Here is a 24,439-nt window from a genome sequence, read left to right as displayed (position 1 = left end):
GCAAATGTTAGCTATGTCTTTAACACTTTTATCCTCGGATCAATGTATAGTGCAGGTTTTAAATGTGAATATAGTTTATTTTGTAAATGTGTTGAAGAGATTTATGTCGCTTGCATTTTTTTCTGCTTTATGCATATCCTTATGCAACTTTAGATAAAAAAAAATCTTCTGTGCTTTTTAACCAAATATTTATATTATCAGAAAGCCTTAGTTACTTGATCGTTAGGATATAGTTTAGCCATTTGCTTTATGTAGTATCCATGCTTTATGTGGTAATTAAATTGCTTGTCTGTGATTTGATGAATGTTTATAAATGCACTGTAGTTAATAAATGTGGCAATTATTCATTTTAGTGAGTTTCTGCCACAGCCCGCATGGACTATTTGGTTCACACCGAGAACCCCCTTTTTTTTTGCTTCAACAAATAACATTGTTATTCAGATATTTTTTCAGCTTTAAAAATATTATTTTCTGAAATACATTCATAGCACTATAACAATCTTTATGTGTAGACATTTGTAAAGCCTTTTGAGTATCTCTGTGGTCAGTGATATTTATAGTATTAAAGCTGAGCAGCGATGGGGGGAATTTTAGTACCTGAAGTAATGAGCACGAAAGTCTGAGGCAGCTAGTATGGCACAAAGTGGACTCTTGAGAGCTTAGCAGTAGACCCACACTAGGGTTCCAAAAACTGTTGCTGCTACTAAATGAAAGTTGCCTTTTCATCTAAGTATATTGTTGTAGTAATTAATGCATTTGGACATAAACATATAAAGCCCATTTAAAAATGTGACTTCTACATCTGTAGATTACAGATTATATGGCCAATACAGTTAATCAAAATGTCTATTATTAAAATATTCATTCTAGTGCTGATATAGTTTCTGATTATTGTGGTTCCTAACATTATATGGTGAGCTCTCCCTAAGCATGTGCTGCCTGATTGTGCATCATTTTGTAATATATGCTAAGGAGATTTGATAAAAGGAAAATATGTGTGAACCAAACCCTCAGCCCTGTTTTTGAGTCCCCCCATGCCCAATTCCAAGTCTTACTCATAATCTGTCACAGAAAGAGACCACCCTCTTTCACATTGATGGGTCATTACAAGCTCCTCCCCAGGCTATCACTTAGACACATCTCTTCCCATCATTGTAATACCCACCCAAATTCCTTTTGGGGGGGTCCCTAAAAAAAAAAAACTGTACCCCTTGAATTATTCATTGAAATGTCAAGGGGCACTGTGCTTTTTTGGCAGCCCCAGTGTGTTCGGTGGGTGTGTGCTACCAACTTACCTACATTGGTGGCCCTTACTCTGTTTGAATAATGGGTTCATTCAGATTCTCTTCCCATTAACCTACAGCATAAAACCTTTTTAGAAAATGATTCCCTCACCTAAAAGTCTGATCATCTTTTTTTTTTTTTCATAAAAATGAAATCTGTACCCTACTCCAATCTGATTTTCCCAAGCTGTCTACTCCAAGCTGGTTATAAGCTAGGTGACCTCCATATGAGGCCCACTCGTGTTTTGAGAGGGTTGTCATTCTGGTTTATTTTTTGTAAAGGAATTGTACAGAAATCAATCACCATGTCTATTTTAAAGTAGAAATACATTTTTTTTTCATTTTGGATAGGGTAAGGGTGGGTTATGATCCCTGTCCTTTTTTTGTCATTTGTGTCCCTTTGGTTGATTACCCTTCACTTCCTGTTCCATAGCCAAAACAGGAAGTTAAATTGGGGGAATTAGTGGTTGGCACCAAGGTCATCAGAACTAATGTCCTCTTTGGAAGGTTCCCCTCAACTCTTGTTCTAGTATCAACCCAAAATTCGGGATTTTCCTCTACTTTCACTGATGAAAATGGTAAACATGCCTTTAGTTATACTTTAATTCTAACAATGCTCCTATAACTTGAAACAGCTGCTAGACCAGTGGACAAATGAAAAACCCAACATTTCATTTGCTCACCTCGTGAAAAGTTTTATGAATCAGGTGTTTGCAACAGAAACATTTATGGCGGTAAAAATGCCTGAAAATGTCAGTTCTTTAACCACTTCCCAACCGATTCACAACGATATACATCGGCAGAATGGCACGAGTGGGCGAGAGGGCATACAGGTACGTCCCTTTTAAGAAGTGGCACTGCGGGCACACGTGCGCCGCGTTCTTCGTGACCGTGGGTCCCGCGGACTCGATGTCCGCCGGATGCCCATGATAGTGTCACAGAGAGGTAGAACGGGGAGATGGCTTTGTAAACAAAGCATTTCCCTGTTCTGCCTAGTGTCATGACAGAGATCACTGCTCCCTGTCATCAGGAGCAGTGATCGCTGTCGTGTGTTGAAGCCCATCACTCCCAAGGACACACTTTACCCCTTCATCGCCCCCTAGTGGCTAACCCTTTCACTGCCAGTGTCATTTACACAGTAATCAGTACATTTTTATAGCACTGATAGCTGTATAATGACATTTGTCCCAAAATAGTGTCAGAAGTGTCCGATGTGTCCGCCATAATGTCATAGTCATAATAAAAATTGCAGATCGCTGCCATTACTAATAAAAAAAACAATAATAAAAATGCCATAAAACTATCCCCTATTTTGTAGACGCTATAAATATTGTGCAAACCAATCAATATACACTTATTGTGATGATTTTTTTTTTTTTTTACCAAAAATATGTAGAAGAATATATATTGGCTTAAACTGAGGAAAAAAAATAGTTTTTTTATATTTTTTGGGGGGATATTTATTATAGCAAAAAGTAAAAAAATTTCACTTTTTTCAAAATTGTCACTGTTTTTTGTTTATAGCGCAAAAAATAAAAACCGCAGAGGCGATCATATGCCACCAAAAGAAAGCTCTATTTGTGGGGAAAAAAAGGACATCAATTTTGTTTGGATACAACGTCGCACGACTGCGCAATTGGCAGTTAAAGCAACGGAGTGCCGAATCGCAAAAAGTGCTCTGATCAGGAAGGGGGCAAATCCTTCCGGGGCTGAAGTGGTTAATGAATCAAGCCAATCCTGTTCACTCTTTTGTTCATAATATTATTATTATACAAGATGTATATAGTGCCAACAGTTTACAGTGTTAGGGCAGACAGTACACTTACAATACAATTCAATAAAGGAGGAATCGGAGGGCCCTGCTTGTTAGAGCTTACATATATTTACATGTTGCCTTGTGGTTAGATCTTGTAAATAATATTTCTATAGTAGTTGTTTCCTACTTACAAATAGGCAGTTTGCCCTGTAGTTAAGCAGTACAGGAGGGTTAAGGTCTCCTGCTCAGCTTTTGAAGTATTATTGAGACAGTCTAAAAAAATGAATACACTTTGCAACCTTTTTTAAACTGCTCTCTCTAATAATTATGTAGAATAAGTATCCTCATGTCGGAACATGACATATACATACACTGAAGCTGAGCAGTGCAGCAGCGAAGAGTATAATCAATGTCAATGAAATCATTGCAGCCATAAGCAATCAATGCCTTTCAACTCAGCTTAGCTGTGCTGTTTCTTTTCCTTTATGGCAGGTGCCTGTTTCAGTGGCCATGATGACTCCCCAGGTGATCACCCCTCAGCAGATGCAACAGATACTTCAGCAGCAAGTACTGTCTCCACAGCAGCTCCAGGCACTTCTCCAGCAGCAGCAAGCCGTTATGTTACAGCAGGTAATGTTGGTTACCTTCCCTCAACAGTTAATTTTTTCCTGGGTGTTTGAATGTTAGGATTGCATAAGCTCTCTGTCATGTTTATCTCATCTTCACCTTTTATAGCAGTGTATATCACACACAGAAAAATAATACGCTGTCAGGTGATTGTTTACATTGTCATCTGAAACAGAACATTACATTTCTAGACTTGTCAAAGCATACAAAGTGTCAAAGTGAGTTGCAGAAGATTGTTGTTTTATGATATATAACACGTTACTGCTTGTTTTAGTCATAGTTAGGTGAAGGCAAATGGGAAAAATTTCCAGTCCTTTGTATTAGGTGGAAACATAATAGATCTGTTTTTTTTATGTTAAAGAAAAGTGTTGTGGCAAAGATTTATGAGGAGTGAATTTATATGCAGTAAAAAGTCAAGTGGTTAAACTACAAGTCAGTCGATTTTTCCCTGTAATCAGATTACGGGGAGGGTGTATTTGTGACAAATAAAAAAAATGTATATACAGTATTTGTCCTGCCACTATTAAACCAAACAGTTATTTGCTATTGCAATTAACAGGAATGGGATGTTTTGGATCTCCTGAGCTCTGCTTGCATGTGTCCCGAATATTCAGGCCCAAATTAATTTTGATATGTAGTACAAAATAATTCTGATTTGCACTTTTTTGTCCCCACATTATAAAGTGTAACATATTTGCAATGCTTCAGCATCTAAGTCAAGGTGTTGCCTGCCTATTGTTACTTAATTTTATTCTGTTCACTTGGGTTATGTAGATTAAGCCATAAGAGTTTCAAGAGTTTTACAAACTCGAAACCCCCTATGCTTGCCCCAATTTCCCCATTGCTGGTCATTAGGTTTGTCCCACTCAAGCCTCCTGCTGCTCAGCTATTTAGCCAGAGCTGCCAAATTTTGCCATGGCTACCAGCATCTAACAATGCATGTGGAAAGCCTACCTTTGAGAAATTCACTGCTTCTAAATTCTGGTGGTATAGTTTGTAGACAGCCAGTGATTTCAGAGGGCAGCAGAAAGAAGTCAATGAGCCCTAATGCCGCGTACACAAGATTGGAATTTTGGCCCGCAAAAGACCGATGAGAGTTTTTCGTTGGAAAATGCAACCGTGTGTATGCTCCATTGGACTTTTGCTGGCCGAATTCCAGCCAGCAAAAGATTGAGAGCATGTTCTCAATTTTTCGGTCGGGAAAAATTCCTATCCGAAAATGCGATCGTCTGTGTCGTCTGTGGCAATTTCGACGCGCAAAATCCCTACGCATGCTCGGAAGCTTTGAACTTAATTTTCTCGGCTCGTCGTAGTGTTGTACGTCACCGCGTTCTTGACAGTCATAATTTCAGTGAACTATTGCGTGACCGTGTGTATGCAAGGTAAACTTGAGCGAAATCCCGTCGGAAAAGCCGTCATATCTTTTTCCGACAAGAAATCCACTCGTGTGTACGCGGCATAAGGGGTACTTAGAAAACCCAGGTAAAACAGCTGATTGGGGGGATTCAAGTGGGTCACCAATGGGTCTATAATACATTTTTCTGTCAGGCAGAAAATAGGATAGAAAATGGTTCAGGCCTGCTGCTTTTTTGCTACGATAGCCGTGAACCAAACTTGGAGATCCTGTATGTAGGTTTATGAATCTAGGTTTATGACTAGTATTTTGGAAAATAAGTTTTATATTGCCATAATTCATCACTTCATGAATTTAAGAATAAAGGACAGGAGTGCTTTTGCTAAAAGGGTCCTCAAGGAGCTCTAATTTCATGGGGTCATCCAAAGTGAGAGCTGTATGGGGCACTAGAGCAGCACTTTGAAGAGAGAAGCAGGCTCTGGGGAATAAAAGATGTACAAAGAAAGGTGCTTCTAAGTGCAGTAGTCCAGTGATTTTAATGTAACACAATGGTTAAAAACACTTCCAGAATGTAGTAGTAAATCAGGCTCATCAACAAGTTTGGAGCTCCTGGTATATTATTCCATGTCTCTGTGCTGACTAACAGATGCAGGAATAAAAGGTCCATGGGAGCAAGATGTCTTCCGCACTTCCGGAACCACCGTGGAAAGCAAGGACACTTGACAGAGTACCATGCCAAATCTAAAAAATGTGATTTATAGAGTCTGTACCTGGTGACATCTCTATGGCAGAAAGGTTCCAGCACCTTTTGTCAGATAGAAACACACTGGATCTATGCCCTAGATTTTTTTTGCCATGATCGCATTTTGTAAGTGTTTTTAACCGTTGTGTTACATTAAAATCGCTGGAATACTGCACTTAGAAGCACCTTTCTTTGTACATACTTTATGAATTCAGTGGCTTGAAACATTGACACATTTGCCAAGGTTATAGCAGTGTATGCTACCGCATAGTTACAGTGCCTTGAAAAAGTATTCATACCCCTTGATGTTTTCCACATTTTGTCATGTTACAACCAAAAAGGTAAATGTATTTTATATTTGGCTCCATCCATCTTTCCATCACCTCTGACCATCTTCCCTGTACCTGCTGAAGAAAAGCATTCTCATAACATAATGCTGCCACCACCATGTTTCACAGTGGGGATGGTGTGTTCAGGGTGATGTGCAGTGTTAGTTTTCTGCCCACACATAGCGTTTTGCTTTTAGGCCAAAAAGTTCAATTTTGGTCTCACCTGACCAGTGCACCTTTTTCCACATGTTTTCCGTGTCCCCCACATGGCTTCTTGCAAACTGAAAACTTCTTATTGCTTTTCAACAATGGCTTTCTTGCCACTCTTCCATAAAGGTCAGATTTGTGGAGTGCACAACTAATAGTTGTCCTGTGGACAGATTCTCTCACCTGAGCTGTGAATCTCTGCAGCTCCTCCAGAGATACCATTGGCTTCTTGGCTGCTTCTCTGATTAATGCCCACCTTGCCTGGCCTGTCAGTTTAGGTGGCCATCCATGTCTTGGTAGGTTTGCAGTTGTGTCATACTCTTTACATTTTCGGATGATAGATTTAACAGTGCTCTGTGAGATGTTCAAAGCTTGGAATATTTTTTTATAACCTAACCCTGCTTTAAACTTCTCCATGACTTTATCCCTGACCTGTCTGGTGTGCTTCTTGGCCTTCATGATGCTGTTTGTTCACTAATGTTCTCTAACAAACCTCTGAGGGCTTCAGAGAACAGCTGTATTTATACTGAGATATAAATTACACATAGGTGGACTCTATTTAGTAATTAGGTGACTTCTGAAGGCAATTGGTTCCACTAAATTTTAGTTAGGGGTATCAGAGTAATGGGGGCTGAATACAAATGTATGCCACACTTTTAAGATATTTATTTGTAGAAAATTTTGAAAACCATTTATCATTTTCCTTCCACTTCACAATTATGTGCACTTTGTGTTGGTCTATCACATAAAAGCCCAATAAAATACATTTACGTTTTTGGTTGTAACATGACAAAATGTGGAAAATTTCAAGGGGTCTGAATACTTTTTCAAGGCACTGTAAATATTCAGTTATGACATTTGCAACTTCTCTCCAGCTGCAGATCCTTATTCGATATCGGACATAGTTCAGATTTTTTTCACTTCCTTATCTGATATGGTGATATTAGTCCTAAAGTTATCTATTCATGGCCATATGGCTTTTGGTTTTTAGTTGATTCAGAAAACATAGGTAGACAACACAACTTCTTCTGGAGAAATTATCTGTCATTTGTTTCTAGTGGATGTACTGTACATGTCAGAATTAAACATTTAAAGAACTGATTATTGCTGATAGAACAAGCAAAAATGCTTGTGTTGGTACTTTAATGTACCATTTCTATCATCCAATATATATTATGCAATAGGTCTGGACTGGAAAACGGTCACTATTTATAGCAGTCTTTCTCAACTCCTGTGTCCTGGGTCCTGTGACACACTGGGGTGCTGTCTGAGTTTTTGAGGAGTGCCACGGCGTTCTGGTTGAGAGAGCCTGTGATCAAGCCCCCACTGTTCTGCCAAACTGTACATCATGTACAACTGTACACAGTGGGAGTTTGATCAGAACAGTAGCATGCAGAGCAGAGGAAGGGGGAGGAGTTTTCCTGAGTCTTGCTCTGCTCCACCCCCTCCTACAGTGCAGTACCCAGCAGTGCGGGTACAGGTACAATACTGCAGTTTTTAAAAAGGAGATATGTGTGTATGTATATTGTGTGTATGTGGATTTAGGTATGTATGTGTTTGTATGTTTATATGCATATGCGTGTGTGTATATGTATGTATGTATGTTACTTTTATTATTGACCCCAATCCTGTATGGTCAAAACGGCCTTTTTAAGGCTTGTTCATAATAGCAGCAAGGACTGCTGCTCCTCTAAAAAACAATCCATGCTTGGATAGCTTTTCAGCAGCATTTGACAGACAGTGAAGAGGAGATATGGTGCTTCTTCGCTGCCTGTTTTAATCTCCTAAGTGCAGGACCACCATGCCACAAATGCATGCAATGCACGCAGCTGCAGGGCATTTGCAGAGTGGTCCCATTCACCGGGGGGTATGCTTCCTGCTTTGAACATAGCATGTGTGTGACTCTGGTTGCTACCTCTGCAGCATAAGGGGGAGCAGTTTGGGGGTAAAAATGCTGCTTAACCACGTGGTTTTAGCATCCCCCAACCTCATGTGTGAACAACCTCTTTGGTGCACCTCTGTGGCTGTGTGTAGGGCAGCCCATTTATTTCAATGGGCTGCCTTACCCACAGAAATGCAGGACCATTTTAAAAATAGCGCCACATAGCTCGGAGTGTGCAAAAATGCTCCCCGTTTGCCAATGCTCAAGGGTGCCATACAAATGAATGACATGCCTGCTAAAGAGCAGCGTGTTTGTTTACATGTCAGGAAAGTGGGCGATTTTGGGTGCATTCCCTACACGCAGTAACATGAACCAAGCTTTAGACTGGGGTGCCTCGAGACTGAAAATACTTTTCTTTATCGTACATCACGGGCCACAGAGCACCATAGTAATTACTATGTGGGTTATAGGCCACCTTCAGGTGATGGACACTGGCACACCCTAAACAGGAAGTTGCCTCCCTGTATAACCCCTCCCGTACCGGGAGCACCTCAGTTTTTTCGCCAGTGTCTAAGGTGTTGGTCACGAGTGAAGATGTGCTCTGAAGAGCTCCGCTGGAGGGATCATCCACTTTCGCACTGAGGCCAAAGTGGATGATACCCGGGGCTCGTATAGGAAGAACAAGGTTTTGCCTGCAACGCCTCTCTTTGCAGGGCTGGACCCCGGGACCCAGAGCTTTGGTCATGCTCACATTACCGAACGTTTTTCCTGGCGGGGTGCTATACAAGTCCAAGGGAGTGGAAAACCAATTAAAAGGGACCCGGTCCTTGAAGGTTTACTAAACGCAGCCCGCTGTGATGGGTGAAGGTTGGATCTGTCTGATAATAGCAGAAATCCTGCGGTGAGGATAAGGTAAGGTAAAGAAGCCTAGGAACTGTAAAAAGTCCACCTAGGGTTTTTCTTCCTTGGGTAAAATGTTGTTATGTCTTAAGTCTCCACTAGAGGGAGTAAATGCACATACCTAAGTACATTGTCTCTCAGTTCAGCTCAGTGTCACAGCACATGTGTGGGCTCAGCCGGCAGCACTTCTCGGGGGGGGATTCCTCATACAGGAAAAGATTTGCCAATACTGGCCTTCTTCCCCCTGGAGGGACTAAGGGGCTGGGAGATACAACAGTAGTTTGTACTCCCCCTCCACCCCCACCCCCCCACTCGCAGGGGGTGCGGCGGCTTTCCATAGCGCTATTTGGTTTCCCCATACTGCTCAAGTAAGTAGGCTTGCCTCTCCTCCCCTCTTGCTGGGTCTGTTGTTTGACAGACCCGGATGCCGCCCACGCGCGTGTGTGAACAGTTTGTAATTTAAAACACAAGGGGGGCGGGTGACAAACGGAGGGGGCATGACCTAGGTGCGGCGCCGTGTGTGGGACTTAGCGTCCACGAGGACACACGGAGCAGGCGCAGGGGAGGCCGAGTCCAGAAAGCAGACTTTCCTCAGAGCTGGAGAGTACGGCTGTTAAACGCACTGGACACAGGAGCGGTGGGGGCACATAAGGCGCTGCCTGCAGGGATTCCAAAATGAGGAAACACATTTTACTCAGCACCAGGCTGAACTTTTATTAGCAGCATTATATTGCCAGACTATAGTTCAACAAGTAGTGCAATTACTTAGTACCTCTGCTTTTGTGCTTAGGTCTGTGCCTCCCAAAAAGGCCAGTGTAAACACCTCAAAGGTGGTAACCAAAGCATCACCCCCAGGCACTGAGGATTCTAGTTATGCCTCCACATTGTCATCTTCTGAAATACCAGAAATGACTAGCCAGGTTTAGCTACTGGGACCAGTGGGTGTTGCAGCTGCTGCTGGCATCTCAGCCCGTTTATGTGACTGAAGATGCCTTTTCCTACGCCCTGTTGGAGCTAGAGGAGAGACTAGCGGCTTTAATTGCATATTCCATCCAAAGGGAGAAGAAGCGCGGTAGATCCCCCTCCCCCACCTCGAACTCTTTATCTAGGGAGCAGTGGGTGGAGGATGAGGTATTACCCTCAGGGGATCAGAAGGAAAGGCAATCAAATGACTCCTCTTCGGAGGAATCAACAGGCGAAGAACCTTTTTCAGCCTCGCAATCTGTGAAATTGCTGGTGCAATCTCTTACAGAGATGGTTTGTTCCACCTTCAAGCTGTCCTTGACTGAGTCAGCCGAAAGTCCCATTTGTTCTTTGGGTTCCTTAAAACCACCGCAGACTTTGCATGCATTTCCCGTCCATGCATTACTGGAAATTTACCAAAAGATGGAAATGTACCAGCAGTTGACGCTGCTATATCCAGTGTCAATAAAAGTCTAACTTGTCCAGTAGACAGTGCTTAAATGCTTAGGGATCCAACAAATAAAAGATTGGAATTCCTGTTAAAATAATCTTTTTCTTTGACAGGTGCAGTTACTCAGCCGGCAGTCGCTGCGATAGGCATCTGTCAGTCCCTGAAGGACCAGTTTAGACAGGCCCTTAGGGAGGTTTCTGTGCAACAGGTGCGGGACTTGGCCGAGCTGCCAAGAGCATTATGTTTTGTTGTTGACGCCATTAAGGATTCTATTCACCAGGCGTCTTGCCTTACACTTGTGCTAGTACACATGCGGGGGGTTCCTCCATGCAAAAGGCTCTTGACTGGTTTTCCTTTTCATGGGGATCAGCTATTTGGGGATGATTTGGACAAATACATCCAAAGTCAAAAGAAGGAATAAACGCGCTTCATTTAAGTGGGCTCTTTCTCTGGGGCCAAGGGCATCTGCCTCTAGGCAGTCGCGACGGCCTCTGCCATCAGTCTAGAGGAAAGCCTCAGGGTCAGGCACAGGTACCTGGGGACAGAAACCTGCAAAACAGAATTCTAAAACCTGATTATGAAGGAGCACCCTCACTCGCCAGGGCGGGGGGGGGGGGGAGACTTCTGCAGTTCTCAGAATTCTGGCAGGAGGTAATTCAGGACAGATGGGTTGGGTTGTCACCACAATAACTCTAGGTTACAAACTAGAGTTTCGAGAGTTTCACCGCCTCATTTTTCTAAGGTCAAATGTTCCCAAAGATCCAGGGAAAAGGCGATCTCTATTTCAGGCACTAGACCGATTACTAGCTCAAGGGGTAATCATGCAAATCCCCACAGAAGAGGGGTTCTATTCAAACCTCTTTACGGTACCACAACCGAATGGAGATGTCAGACCCATTCTAGATCTCAAAGATCTGCATCAATTCCTGAAGGTCTGCTCTTTTTGCATGGAGTCGATCAGGTCAGTGCTTTCTATCCTACAGCCTACGGCCACATCACCCTGAAAGCGCCCGATCTGGTCTTATCTCAGAGGCTAAGCAGGGTCGGGCCTGGTTAGTACCTGGATGGGAGACCGCCTAAAATTACCAGGTGCCATAGGCTTCTTAGGACGAGAACTTCTGGCGTCTATCGACATCAGCGATGCATATCTGCATGTTCCTATATTTCCCGCGCACCAAATGTTTTTGCGGTTTGAGGTAGAACAGCACCATTTTCAATTTGTAGCCTTGCCCTTCGGGTTGGCTACAGTACCCCCGGGTAGTTATAAAGGTTCTGGCTTCACCTCTAGCCAGGCTAAGGGCGCAGGGCATAACAGTCCTGGCATACCTGGACGATCTATTGCTAATAGACCGGTCGGTGGCCTGCTTGGCGCAAGGTGTGCGCAATACAACCAAATACTTAAAAAGTCTAGGTTGGATTCTCAACCTAGAGAAGTCTTCCTTAAAACCACTAAAAAGGCTGGAGTACTTGGGTCTGATCATAGACATAGCCCAGAAAAAGGTGTTTTTTTTTTTTTTTTTTGCCTCAGGCAAAGTTAAACGCTATAAGAGAACTGGTGCAGATGGTCAGGTTGAAGAGAGATGCCCTCCGTTCGTCTTTGCATGAGGTTGTTAGGAAAAATGGTGGCTTCATTTGAAGCAGTTCCCTATGCCCAGTTCCATTTGAGACTGTTGCAAAACAGTATCCTGTCTGCTTGGAACAAAAGGGTCCAAGCTCTAGATTTGCCAATGCGGCTGTCAACAGAGGTGTCCTAGAGCCTCAGTTGGTCTGTATTCAGGAATGTGAAGAAGGAAAGATCCTTCATACCAGTTACCTGGAAAGTGGTAACGACAGATGCCAACATTTCAGGTTGGGGAGCAGTACTGGAAAAAGACAACTGTCCAGGAACAGTGGTCCAGAACCAAAAGAGCCTTGCCCATCAACATCCTAGAGATTCTGGCAGCGCGTCTGGCTCTGAAGCCCTGGACATTCAGGTTACGGGATTTTCCTGTCAGGATCCAGTCCGACAATGCCACAGCTGTGGCCTATATCAGTTGCCAAGGGGGTACTAAGGGTCACGCAGCTCAGAGAGTGGTGGACCATATTCTAGCTTGGGCGGAAAATGATGCTCCTTGCCTATCGGCAGTCTTCATTCCAGGAATAGTGAATTGGCAGGCGGACTACTTGAGTCGCCAGCAGTTGTTCCTGGGGGAGTGGTCCCTTCACTCCGACATCTTTCTGGCTATATACCAAGGATGGGGGATCCCAGAGAGATCTTTTGGCATCCAGGTTCAACTTTATGTCAAGGACAAGGGACCCACTCGCATGCAAGACAGATGCGTGGTGACCCCCATGGGGTCAGTTTTCACTGATTTAGGTTTTTTCCCTATTCAGTTGCTGCCACGGCTTCTTTGCAGGATCAAGCTGGAAAGAAAGTCGGTAATTCTTGTAGCCCCAGCATGGCCCAGAAGGTCCTGGCATGCAGATATCATAAAGATGGCGGTGAGGGACCCATGGACCCTTCCACTGGATCCAGACCTACTCTCACGGGGGGGCGATATTCCATCCTACCTTACAAACTCTAGGTTTGACAGCTTGGCTATTGAAGCCCATATTCTGAAAAGACGTAGTCTCTCCAGGTCAGTGATTTCTACCTTCATTGATGAAGCCGGCTTCCAGAGTCATATATTATAGGGTCTGGAGGGCTTATGTTTCCTGGTGTGAATCCAAGGGTGGCACCCTCGGAAATTTAACATAGGTAGAGTTCTTGTTTTTTCTACAAGTACAAATAAAGCTGACCTTGAGTACTATTAAGGGCCGGGTCTCGGCTTTATCTGTCTTATTTCAAAGACCGATTGCTTCGTATTCTTTGGTCCAGAGTTTTTATACAAGGGGTAATGTGGCTTATTACGCCAGTTAGATCACCTTTGGACCCTTGGGACTTGAACTTAGTTTTTTGTCGGTGTTGCAAAAACAGTTCTTTTGAATCGTTACAGCATACTCCCTTGGTCCTTCGGACAAGGAAATTAGTGTTTTGGGTTGCTATATCCTCTGTAAAAAGGGTATCGGAGTTGGCTGCTCTTTCCTGTAAAAGAGCCATATTTAATTATTCAAGTGTACAGGTTTGTGTTTGGTCCTCATCCAAGTTTTCTACCTAAGGTGGTTTTAGGTTTTTCACCTAAACCCAGATATTGTCCTACCGTCGTTTTTCTCCAAAACCATATTCTAGGTAGAGAACTCACTGCATTGTCTTGATGTAGTGGGAGTGGTTAAGGTCTATTTGAAGACGACTGCTCAGATCCGAAAGACTGATGTCGTATTGTGCTGCCAGAGGGTCCTAGGAAGGGACAGGCAGTGTCGAAATCCACTATTTCTTAATGGATTTGGCAAGTTATAATTCAGGACTAATGGTTAAAAGGTAAGATGTCACCTTTTTATGTCAAAGTGCACTCTACTAGAGCAGTTAGTGCTTCTTGGGCATTGCATCACCAAGCCTCCATGGCTCAGATCTGCAAGGCCGCAATTGGTCTGCAGTCCAAACATTCATCAGATTTTATCAGACGGATGTAAAAAGGCATGAGGATGTCGCCTTTGGGCGCAGTGTGCTGCAGGCAGCAGTATAGGTCCTCAAGTCTGGGGGCATCCTACGGGTTGTGGGACGTCCCACATAGTAATTACTATGGTGCTTTGTGCCCCATGATGTACGATAAAGAAAATAGGATTTTTATAACAGCTTACATGTAAAATCTATTTCTTGGCGTACATCACGGGACACAAAGGTCCCTCCCCTCTTTTTCTGGGGTATATGTATATTGCTTTGCTACAAAAACTGAGGTGCTCCTGGTATGGGAGGGGTTATATAGGGAGGCAACTGTTTAGGGTGTGCCAGAGTCCATCACCTGAAGGTGGCCTATAACCCACATGGTGCTCTGTGTCCCGTGATGTACTCCAAGAAAAGGATTTTACCTGTAAGCTGTTATAAAAATCATATTTTCAAGGGCCCTGTGACTGACAAGAGGTTGAGAAAAACAGATTTTTAGTATCAAAATTATACAATGTAACACATGAAATACTACTACTACTACTAAAACTAGATTTAATTACAGTTTCCTCATTAATGCCAAGCGGGACTACTGATAAATATCAACAGATATTTACATGAATATACATATTTTTACCAAACTTTTGTTTGGTTTCTAGCATATTTTGCCCACCTACAAGGTATTGTTGTTTTGTTGACAGTGACAGTGTGCTTTTTGGATGTGATAGCTTGACAGTAGAAAATTAGTGAAGCAGTGAATTGTCTTTGGCCCCAGGCTTTTACTGGCTTGTTCATGTTTTATGTCACTTGATAATTGATAACTTGGCTGTAATTTGCATGCATTATATGCATAAATGTGTAAGCAACATTGGAGACAGGTATTTTACAGTATTTTTTTTATAATTCAGATCATTATTAAGGATAATTCAACACCCTGTTCAGAGTAGCAACACATAGGTTTTGTAATGTATGCAACATTTGCCTTTATTTATTAAAGTCAAAATGGTTTATTCAGCAACAACTGCAAGAATTTTACAAGAAACAGCAAGAGCAGTTACATCTTCAGCTTTTGCAGCAGCAACAGCAGCAGCAGCAACAGCAGCAACAACAGCAACAACAACAACAGCAGCAGCAGCAGCAGCAGCAGCAGCAGCAACAACAGCAGCAACAGCAACAACAGCAGCAGCAACAACAAACACAGCAACAGCAACCACCACCACAGCCACACCCAGGAAAGCAAGCAAAAGAGGTTTGTAAGATCACTAATGACTAATATATATTACATCCAAATCTACTTACATGTTTTTTGTGAATGAGCATTATATAATCTTAGTCATTTTGGGTCTAAAGCATGAAAGTATCTAAAAGAAGAACTGTTTTTGTTTCCTTCCTTAACCATTTAGTGTTGCAGAAAGGGAGAAAGAAAGCAGGGATATGTTTTTTATAGGTAATGTTAGTTATTTCTAGAGACACTTTTGTTCATGAGGACCATCTTCCTTTGTATAGCATTTGATTTGTCTCGATTTTATTAAAATTTTTCGTTTGAAAAGTACTTTGCCAAACCAACAACAGACACTCCAAACAGGGAGAGTAAACAATATACAATATGCTAAAGGAAAATTTGTAGAGCTTTGTCTTTAATCTAGGAAAGAAGAAACCCATTCTAAAATCCCATCTAAAAATATTTGGGTATGTTGAATCTAAATTTTAAAAAGTAAGCATTCTCACCACTGCATCATATCATATTAGGTTGTTCACTTTCTTCTTTATCTTAAAAAGGTGAGAGACAAACATTTAAACATTTGCACTGAAAGCGCCTGTCATGTCATCCTTTCCTGCCATGGTATTCTTCTGAAATTTGCATAAAAAGAATGCATTCTGTAATAGATGACAATAACCAGTTGCAAACAATTCCAAATTCACTAATATTATAGAGTCTGAATGTTGTGAAGTACTACACACCATTTCTGCCTTAGCAGTTATTGGAAAAACTCTACAGCAAAACTAAACAAACTTTGGTCACCGGATCTACATGGTGACTGTAAAAATTCCCGTGTTTCCAGGATATCTTCCCAAAAGTGTTTAAAGTCCTGAACACTGGGTCCAAATGCCATTAAACAGTACCAAAATTTCCCTGTGGCTTATGCCATGGCTTATGGTCCAAACACATAAGACAAAGTGCAGGTGAAGATACAGTACGTCCTACATTCTAACAGCGTGTTCCATTTGCCTGGCTGGCCTGTAGATCCGTGAGGGGCAGTGTTGTACATAATTACTTTTATGCCCAGCCATGGTAAGGCAAAGTAGTAATCAGAGAAATCGTTGAAGCTGCTTGCATAGAGACAACTGTATTCAGCTACTGTCGGTGGAGAATGATGTGGGAAAGCACTGTATATGGCTATTGTTGGTAAAAGGGAGGGCTTCTGGGGAATAAAACTGTATTATATGACTGTTGTGGAAAGGAGGCTGTATTCAGTATATGGTTTCTGTAGTGGGGGGGGGGGGGTGCTGGGGAAAATAAAACAATATATATTTCTCATTAAAGGGTACAGTATTCAGAGACATTAGATTATACTACCACCTACAGGAAGATTTAGACACTGGCAGCAAAAAAAAAATTACCAACCTGCATGAGGAGCTACTTTATTTACTGGAACCATTAGGTGCCATTAATACCCCTTTTTTCTGTTGATCTCCAAAGAAAGGAGTAAAAAATAAGGAATTGAGTGCTGCATCACTAGCTTGAACTTTGTGCTTATGCACTCTGTGCTCTGTTCTGGCCTTCCAGTGTGAGGTTACATCTTCCTGCCATTGCTCCTATTCTTAAACAGGGCTCCGTTCCACCTCAGGAAGAACTTGCTGCTGCCTACGGTGACCTGGTCACCTTTAGCTACTTGTCAATCCCAAGCACAAAGGAATCCGTCCTTTGTATCGGGCCTCCCCAGTTTACTATCAGCCAACAGTTCCACCCACAATCTACTGATCTTGAGTGCAATGCTCTGCGGGCTCATCAGAAAAAAAATAAATGCACATTTTTTTCCCTGCAAAAATATATGCGTTTATTATTTTTTCTTAATTCTGGGTTCATACTAGAGCACAGAGCGGCTCACAGCAAGGGGTCCAGTGCGTCTCCATTCACCGGTTCAGGTCCGATTTCAGCCCGAACCTTTGGCTTAATTCAGACCTGAAACAGACCAAAAGACACACAGGACTCCTGTACATTTTCGCACCAGAGCCGCTCCTTGAGATGTGTGAACCGGCTTCATAGAGAGCCAGTCACAATCTCCTGCTATGCGAATTGGATGCGGGGAAAGCCGCATCGAATTCGCAATAATGTGAACCCAGCCTAAAGATGAACTTCTGCTGTTTCTAGTCTAAGATTCCTGAGATGCCCCAAACGTTCTGTAACACATTCTGTGGAAAGCTCCTGATAAAATTTTTGCACCTCCCAAGCATTTTACAAAAGAATATCAATTTGAGGAGGCTTTATCAAGAAGTGGTTTATTTCCACTGTTGATCCAATGGTGTCCCACTGACCATTCCTGTTGAGGATGCCCCAGGGTTTAATGATCCCATTAACAAGCATTTAGAAACTCTTTCCAAATCATATTTTCTAGCAGGCCCTGCATTACAGCCTGTTGTGGCCATGGTGTTGGTCTGTTAAACCTTAGGGAAATTAACTAAACTTATGTCAAAGGATCTAGCTTCTATTCATACTGGTCTTTTATTTGTAGATCACTTAGATCTGAAAACCTTACATTATTGTGTAAACTAGTTAGTTGAAATCGCCCATCTTATTTCCCAAATGAGTTTGCTTTCAGTGAATATGCACATGCTTTTTGAGGGTAAACATCTCTTTGGAGGTACTTTGGACACCCTCAAAAAAGATGTCACGGGGGGAAAAAGTACTCATTTGCCCCAGCAGAAGACACCTAAGCATCAGGCTTGGCAAAACTTCCCCTTGTTCTATAGGCCAAAAATAGATCCTTTTATTACGTTCAGGCTTCCATCTCCAAGACTAAACCCTGGACTTTAAATATCCTAAACCTAAAAACAATTCCTGTCTGTCATAAAAGTGAGGGGGAGTGTGTTGGCCATTGCAGACACCTGATAAGAAAGTTTCTTGAATGCTGAGTATGAGATGTGGTTTCCAGAGGCTATAAGCTAGAGTTTTGTACTCTGACTTCTCCCCACTTCATGTTTTCCAATCTGCCTGTGTCTCCTTAGTGCCGGTTCACATAGGGGCGACTTGTCAGGCGACCTAGTCGCCTGACAAGTCGCCTCCCGTTCTGTGCTACGGAACCGTTCTAATAGGAGCGACGCAAGTCGCTCCGACTTAGAAAAAGGTTCCTGTACTACTTTGGGGGCGACTTGGGGCGACTTGCATAGACTTCTATACAGAAGTCGTTTTGCAAGTCGCCTCAGAAGTCGTTTGCAGGTCGCCTCAGCGAGGCGACCTGCAAGTCGTGCCGCCCCTGTGTGAACCGGCACTTAGACTAGCAAACCTCCATGCTGCTCTTCAGATCTTTTGAATCAAGGAGTTATCACTGTAGTTCCAACAGCAGAAAAGTTTTTTGGGTTTTCACAGTTCACAAACCAAAAGGGGTTTTCCCCCCATCTTAGATTTGAAGGATGGTCTACATTAACCATCAGGGAGGATCCTAGAAATCTTGTTGTGACAAGAGAAGTAGAAAGGATTTTAACCTGAACAGAACTTCATGCTCCAGCCTTATACCCAGTTCACATTCCATACATGGATGATTGGCAGGCAGACTACCCCAAGATTGAGCTGGAGGACACTGCAAAGATCCTTATAGTTCAAAACTGGGCCAAGTGGATGAAATACTCCAACCTGATCAAACTGCTGGTAGACAACCTTTGGGCTTCCAGATCGATCAGATATTCTATCCCAGGGGTCTTCAAACTATGGCCCTCCAGTTGTTCAGGAACTACAATTCCCATCATGCCTAGTAATGTCTGTGAATGTCAGAGTTTTACAATGCCTCATGGGATGTGTAGTTCCGCAACAGCTGGAGGGCCGTAGTTTGAGGATCCCTGTTCTATCCTATGGACCAGTTTAACACCCTGTTGCATAGTTGCTGGCTTTAACAGCAACATGGCTGTTGAAGCCTATTTTTGTTTTGTTTTTTTGTTTTGTTTTTTAAATTTCCATGCTGGTAAATGTTAGTAAGTCTACCCCCTCAAGTTCTTCTATCGCATATGAAAGGCATATTTTACCCAGTGCAAGGAAATATGTTTTTAACCCAGGAAATACTCAGTGGGAAGAATCATAACCTTTTTACAATCGGTCTTAAATCAATATTTGGCTCTGAGTACCATCAAGGGGCAAATCTCAGTCTTTGCAATCTTGTTCCAAAGACACTTCAAAGACACTTTCATGTTGGGTACAGTAAGGGAGGGTTGTGGCCAATGTAATTTTTTGCCATTTGTGTCCTGTTGGCTTCACTCACTGTCCCTTAGCCAAAGCAGGAAGTCAGAGAATCCCTGGTAGTCACCAGGGTCGCTAGAACTAGTGTCCCTATTGGAAGGTTTCCCCCTCTTTTCCTGTTTTGGAAACAACTCAGGATTTTCTTTCACTTTCAGTGATAATGCAAAACAGGACGAATCTTGAGGGAAAATCTCCCCAGCTGGGGCACATACAGCAGTAACGATCTCACAGATGTTCTAATCCCTCTTCACTACATCCAGAACTTTAGTGCCTTAGTCACACTTTAAGTTGCTTAAAATCTCATGTCTGTAGTTAAAAGCCTTTCTTTACATGTAAATCTTAAAATAATAATAATAATGTTAAGCAGGGAGCTAAATGACACAGAATGTTTCTATATAATTTATTTAGCTGTATGCTGTACTATACTAAGATTCTCTTTGGAAAAAAAATCACTTTGTCGCCCAGCTATAAAATTGGTGAAATATAATGAAAGATTTTTTTTTTCTGTATGATACAGTTCAAGAAGCATGCAAAGTTGGCTTATTGTTCAAAAATGGCTGAGCATAAATTTCAAAGTCATGGGCCCCTGATTAATGAACTGCTACTGGAGATTTGGACTGGCGAATAGAAAGTTACAGTTTGATGTGCTCATAAATCATGCTGACAAGCTAGTTTCTCAGGCCTTCCCTGCACTTGTCGGTAGAATGCATCAAATATAAACATAATGCAAATATAACATGTTGAAGTAGTTAAATTGATCAGCAGGTATTGTAGACATTGTCTTTAAGCTGCCCATTATGCAAACCTACAGGAAACAGTCCTGACCTCCTGAGGTTTTGTTTCTGTTTGGATTTGTGAATAGAATTTCAGACAGGCATCAACTACAGCATAGAAATTGTTCCCTTATTTCTCTTGAGGCTTTGGGCAATCCACATGACTTGCTCCATTATGCAGTCTGTTTTCCAGTGAGTGCATCAGAAGTTTCTCTTTTCCCCAAACTAAAAAGGAAAGGTCTTCTACAGCAGCTTGTCTCTTTGTGAAGTGTGACTGCTATCTTATATTCTCTGGAGTCCCAAGAACTCTGGTTTGTCTTGTAATGCCTCACAAAATTGGAAGTTATACTTTTTCTAATAGGGTAATTCTCTGTCTTGAATCTAGAGCTGGTATAATGCATTCCAAACAAGAGAAAAGAAAGAGCTAAGAGAACATTGGAATAAAAGCTACATCCCAATTTACTAATGTATCACTGGAGACTACATTCTTGGGCAGCTGTAGCTTACACTTGTATACTTTGAAAGACACATCTGCATTTAGAAGCAGTTACCTTATGTCAATGTGTTTATATAGATCACTGAAGGTTATAAATTACACGTTTTAACTCCAATCTATATTTTCTCAGACGTAACATTTATATTATGTACTTTTGTAGCATATGGAACCTTTATTACATAGAACTAAGTATAATAAATGTTTGTTATTTGTATTTTATTTTTTCAAATCCATGCAATTGAAGCTGAACATCTGACAAAACCAATCCATAAACTTTCAGTGTATGACACATCAACATCAATATATCCAGACATAAAGGCAGCTGAAGATATATCCAAATCTTGGCTTTCCCTAAAATATTCATGCTTGGCTATACCCTATTCTTTCCTGTGCCTTCTTATTGGTCTCGGAGGCTACCCATCAAATTAAAAAACTGATACAGATTGTTGGAGGTGGAAAAAGGTTGTTGGGAGGTGTAGAGTAGTGAGGCCAAGATCTAGAAAAATCTAAATTTTCCTATAACTCCATCTGCCTGTAATCACTGGTTAAATGCTCTCTTTATCTGAAAGTAACTTACAGTGTAAGTTCACTTTTACAGAAAAATCTGTAAGGTGAACTTACATTGGCCACCTCCTCATCCCCCCCCAGTCCCGCTGACCTGGAGCCCGCGATGACCCGCTAGGAGACCTCGTATAGCCACCTCACTGGTCCGGGGCTTAGAAATCCCCTCAACTTAATTTCCTCAACGTATCTCTTAAGGAGGTACGTATAGGAGCATTCTAATTGGTCGGCGCAGTCATATTGGTGGTGCCGACCAATCAGAACGTGGGTAGCCTGTTCTGTCACCGCAGGCGAAGAGGAGAGAAAGCCGCAGGAATTTCAAATCCCTGGACCGGGTAAAGCGGCTATACGATCTGTCAGAACGGGTGATCGCCAGACTCCAGGTTAGTGGGGTGACGTGTGATGGGAAGGAGGTCCAGTGTAAGTTCACCTTAGAGATTTTCTGTAAAGGTGAACCTGCACTTTAAGGAGAAGTATGGCCAAAGCTACTTTGTCCCCACTTTTCCTATGGATTATAGGAGTGCAATTAGTTATGCACTCTTGTGACCCAGTGACTCCGCCGGTCCAGGATTTGGGAAGATCCAGACTTTAATTCCGGTTCAGGTTCCAGCCCGGCAGTAGGCTCAGACTCTCAGCAAGACACTGGGTGACTGAGCCCGCTGCTCCTGCCCCCTGCACAGCCTGGCGCTCCAGTGAGCACTGGAGGGGCAGAGCAGAAAGACAGTGACTGAAAGTCACCATTCTCCTCTCAGAGCAGAAGGGAGAACTAAGCAATCAGCAGTGTTTGATTGCTCAGCTCTGGCTGCAGAACCAGCAAAAGACATGCAGCATTGAATCGATGCTGAATCCACCTCGGTAAGTATAGATGTTTGTTCATTTTTTTTTCCAACCCCATACTTAGCTTTTAATTTTGTGATTTTCTCCATCAGTTGATGAGTTTGAATTGCTCAGGTGTTACATGTTTGATTATTAATCCTTTTTTTGTTAGCAGCAACAGCTAGCGGCCCAACAGCTTGTCTTCCAGCAGCAGCTTCTTCAAATGCAGCAACTGCAGCAACAACAACATCTACTCAATCTTCAACGGCAGGGACTTATTTCCATCCCGCCAAGCCAGTCAGCTCTTCCAGTCCAGTCCCTACCACAAGGTAATATGGCTGCATAATTCAGGCATGATATTTGCTGTTCTCTAGTTTGGGACAAGGGCAAAAGTAAATTGTTCATATGATTGGAAACATGGTACTATGTTAATATGTTAATACACAACGATTCAAGGCTATTAATGAGGTACTCTAAGTAAATAATACTCTATGTTGGCAAATATATTAAAAATAAGGTAAGTAGAAAACATACAGCGTGGCACCATTAAGGTATCAGAATTTTCCAGGAAGCATAATTTTTTAAAATATTTGTTGAATCTGGTCTTTAAAGCTTAGTTAGCAGATAATACGAAAATAGAAAATAAAAATAGAAAATAAGTGCAACTGCACTTGCAAAGTGGACAGTCTATTTGCATTTAGTAAATCAACCCAATGGATAGCTGAAGTTCTTGGCCAATGAATGGGATGCACAAGTAATTAAAGTAATTAGAAGTAGCACATTGACAGAGGTGCTAACAAAAAGTACTTTGATTGCTGTCTGAATTGTTATTAGACATATCATCTTCACTTCCAGTTCTCATTAATATAAAGATGCAAATAGAAATCGCCTCAACCTAGTCACAGACAGTAATATAAACCTGGCTTAGGTCCTTACCCTTCCACACTTTATCCAAAAATATTAAATAAAAGTTTGAGCAGAGCTGGATTTTAATCAGGTATCATTGCTTTCATAAGAAGGAATAGGGCCCCAATGATGTACCCTAGACTGTCAAGGAATTTAGTGTCTCAGCTTTACATGACTCCTCCCACACATACATGCATATATGTGTACTAAGTAAATGCCAAACCAACCCAAATTTACAGCTGACATATATAAATAAGTTTAACGTTTATTGTTTTCAATGACAAATGGTAGGATGTGGACCATTTTTGTTGGTGTAGATCTTTTCATAAAATGCAGTTTGTTTTTTTAAAAAAACGTTTATATTCCTAAGACAATACTTTATTTTATAGCTGGTTTAAGCCCTGCGGAGATTCAGCAGTTGTGGAAAGAGGTTACTGGAGTTCACAGTATGGAAGACAATGGCATTAAACATGGGGGGCTAGACCTCACTACTAACAATTCCTCTTCTACTACCTCCTCCACCACTTCCAAAGCATCGCCACCAATAACTCATCATTCCTTAGTGAATGGACAGTCTTCAGTTCTAAATTCAAGACGAGACAGGTAAATATAGCAGTGGAAGACTAATGTATTCTAATTTATCCTGCCTGTTAATGTAATTAATGCCTGTTATTGTACAGTCACATGTGTTGTTATTGTTATATGGTGTTTGTACTAGAACTTGCATTGCTAAAGACAGGTTTACCTTTTTACTTCCATAAGGAAGTGGTGATGTATACATTTACACCTTCGTGTTTTTCATATAATGCAGTTTCAGTGCAATGTGTTTTAGATGCATTTCACATGTAATAGAGTTAATCCCTACCTAATGGAAGATGGGTTTTGCTAGAAACTGCACCAGAAATGCAAGAAGCAGGATTTTCTTTAAATGCAACAAACTAAAACACAGAGGTGTAAATTTAGACTTCATTGACTGACAACTAATAACATCAAACCAAAGCTGTTGATTTTCTATTAGAAGAAATATATACTTTTGTAGTGTGCTAAAATAATTTTGCTATTGCAACCCTGCTGTTTAACCTTCCTTCCACCTCCCGCCATCTATAAGCTCTTAAAGGGTCAGCAGGCTGCGGCAGGAAGGGGTTAAGTAATCTGTGAAATTAGTCAATACGTCATGGGATTGATCCATTTTTTACTTGTTTTGGTGGATCAAGTCATTTACATCTTCAAAAGTACAAAATTTCCTCCCGAACAAATTATATATATATATATATATATATATATATATATATATATATATATATATATATATATATATATATATATTAGATAATCTATAGCTGTGAGCCGCACCGAACGCATATAGTGTGTATTCAGGACTGTGCTCCCACATGTCGGTCAAATTGGGACCCGTGGCTGTGTCC

The 24,439-nt window shown here is 41.7% G+C and overlaps 1 protein-coding gene and 1 pseudogene across 24 annotated transcripts in view; both read left to right on the top strand.

The window, feature by feature from the left end:
• The window catches only part of FOXP2 (forkhead box P2), a 437,363-nt gene that overhangs the window by 293,744 nt on the left and 119,180 nt on the right, over positions 1–24,439 (top strand). For 17 of the 24 annotated variants that reach the window (XM_073619859.1, XM_073619860.1, XM_073619857.1 and 14 more), the window contains 4 exons: positions 3,532–3,669; positions 15,012–15,263; positions 22,282–22,438; positions 23,405–23,618. In XM_073619859.1, coding sequence (XP_073475960.1) covers positions 3,532–3,669; positions 15,012–15,263; positions 22,282–22,438; positions 23,405–23,618 — 761 coding nt within the window. The remainder of the gene's footprint in view (positions 1–3,531; positions 3,670–15,011; positions 15,264–22,281; positions 22,439–23,404; positions 23,619–24,439) is intronic. The other 7 variants (XM_073619866.1, XM_073619872.1, XM_073619877.1 and 4 more) reach the window with 4 other exon arrangements.
• On the top strand, positions 11,477–11,595 carry LOC141135163 (5S ribosomal RNA; annotated as a pseudogene).

Source organism: Aquarana catesbeiana, linkage group LG03, assembly GCF_042186555.1.
Source record: "Aquarana catesbeiana isolate 2022-GZ linkage group LG03, ASM4218655v1, whole genome shotgun sequence".
NCBI lineage: Eukaryota > Metazoa > Chordata > Amphibia > Anura > Ranidae > Aquarana > Aquarana catesbeiana.
Note: the sequence above shows the minus strand (reverse complement) of the source record. Positions and strands in the feature narration are given on the sequence as shown.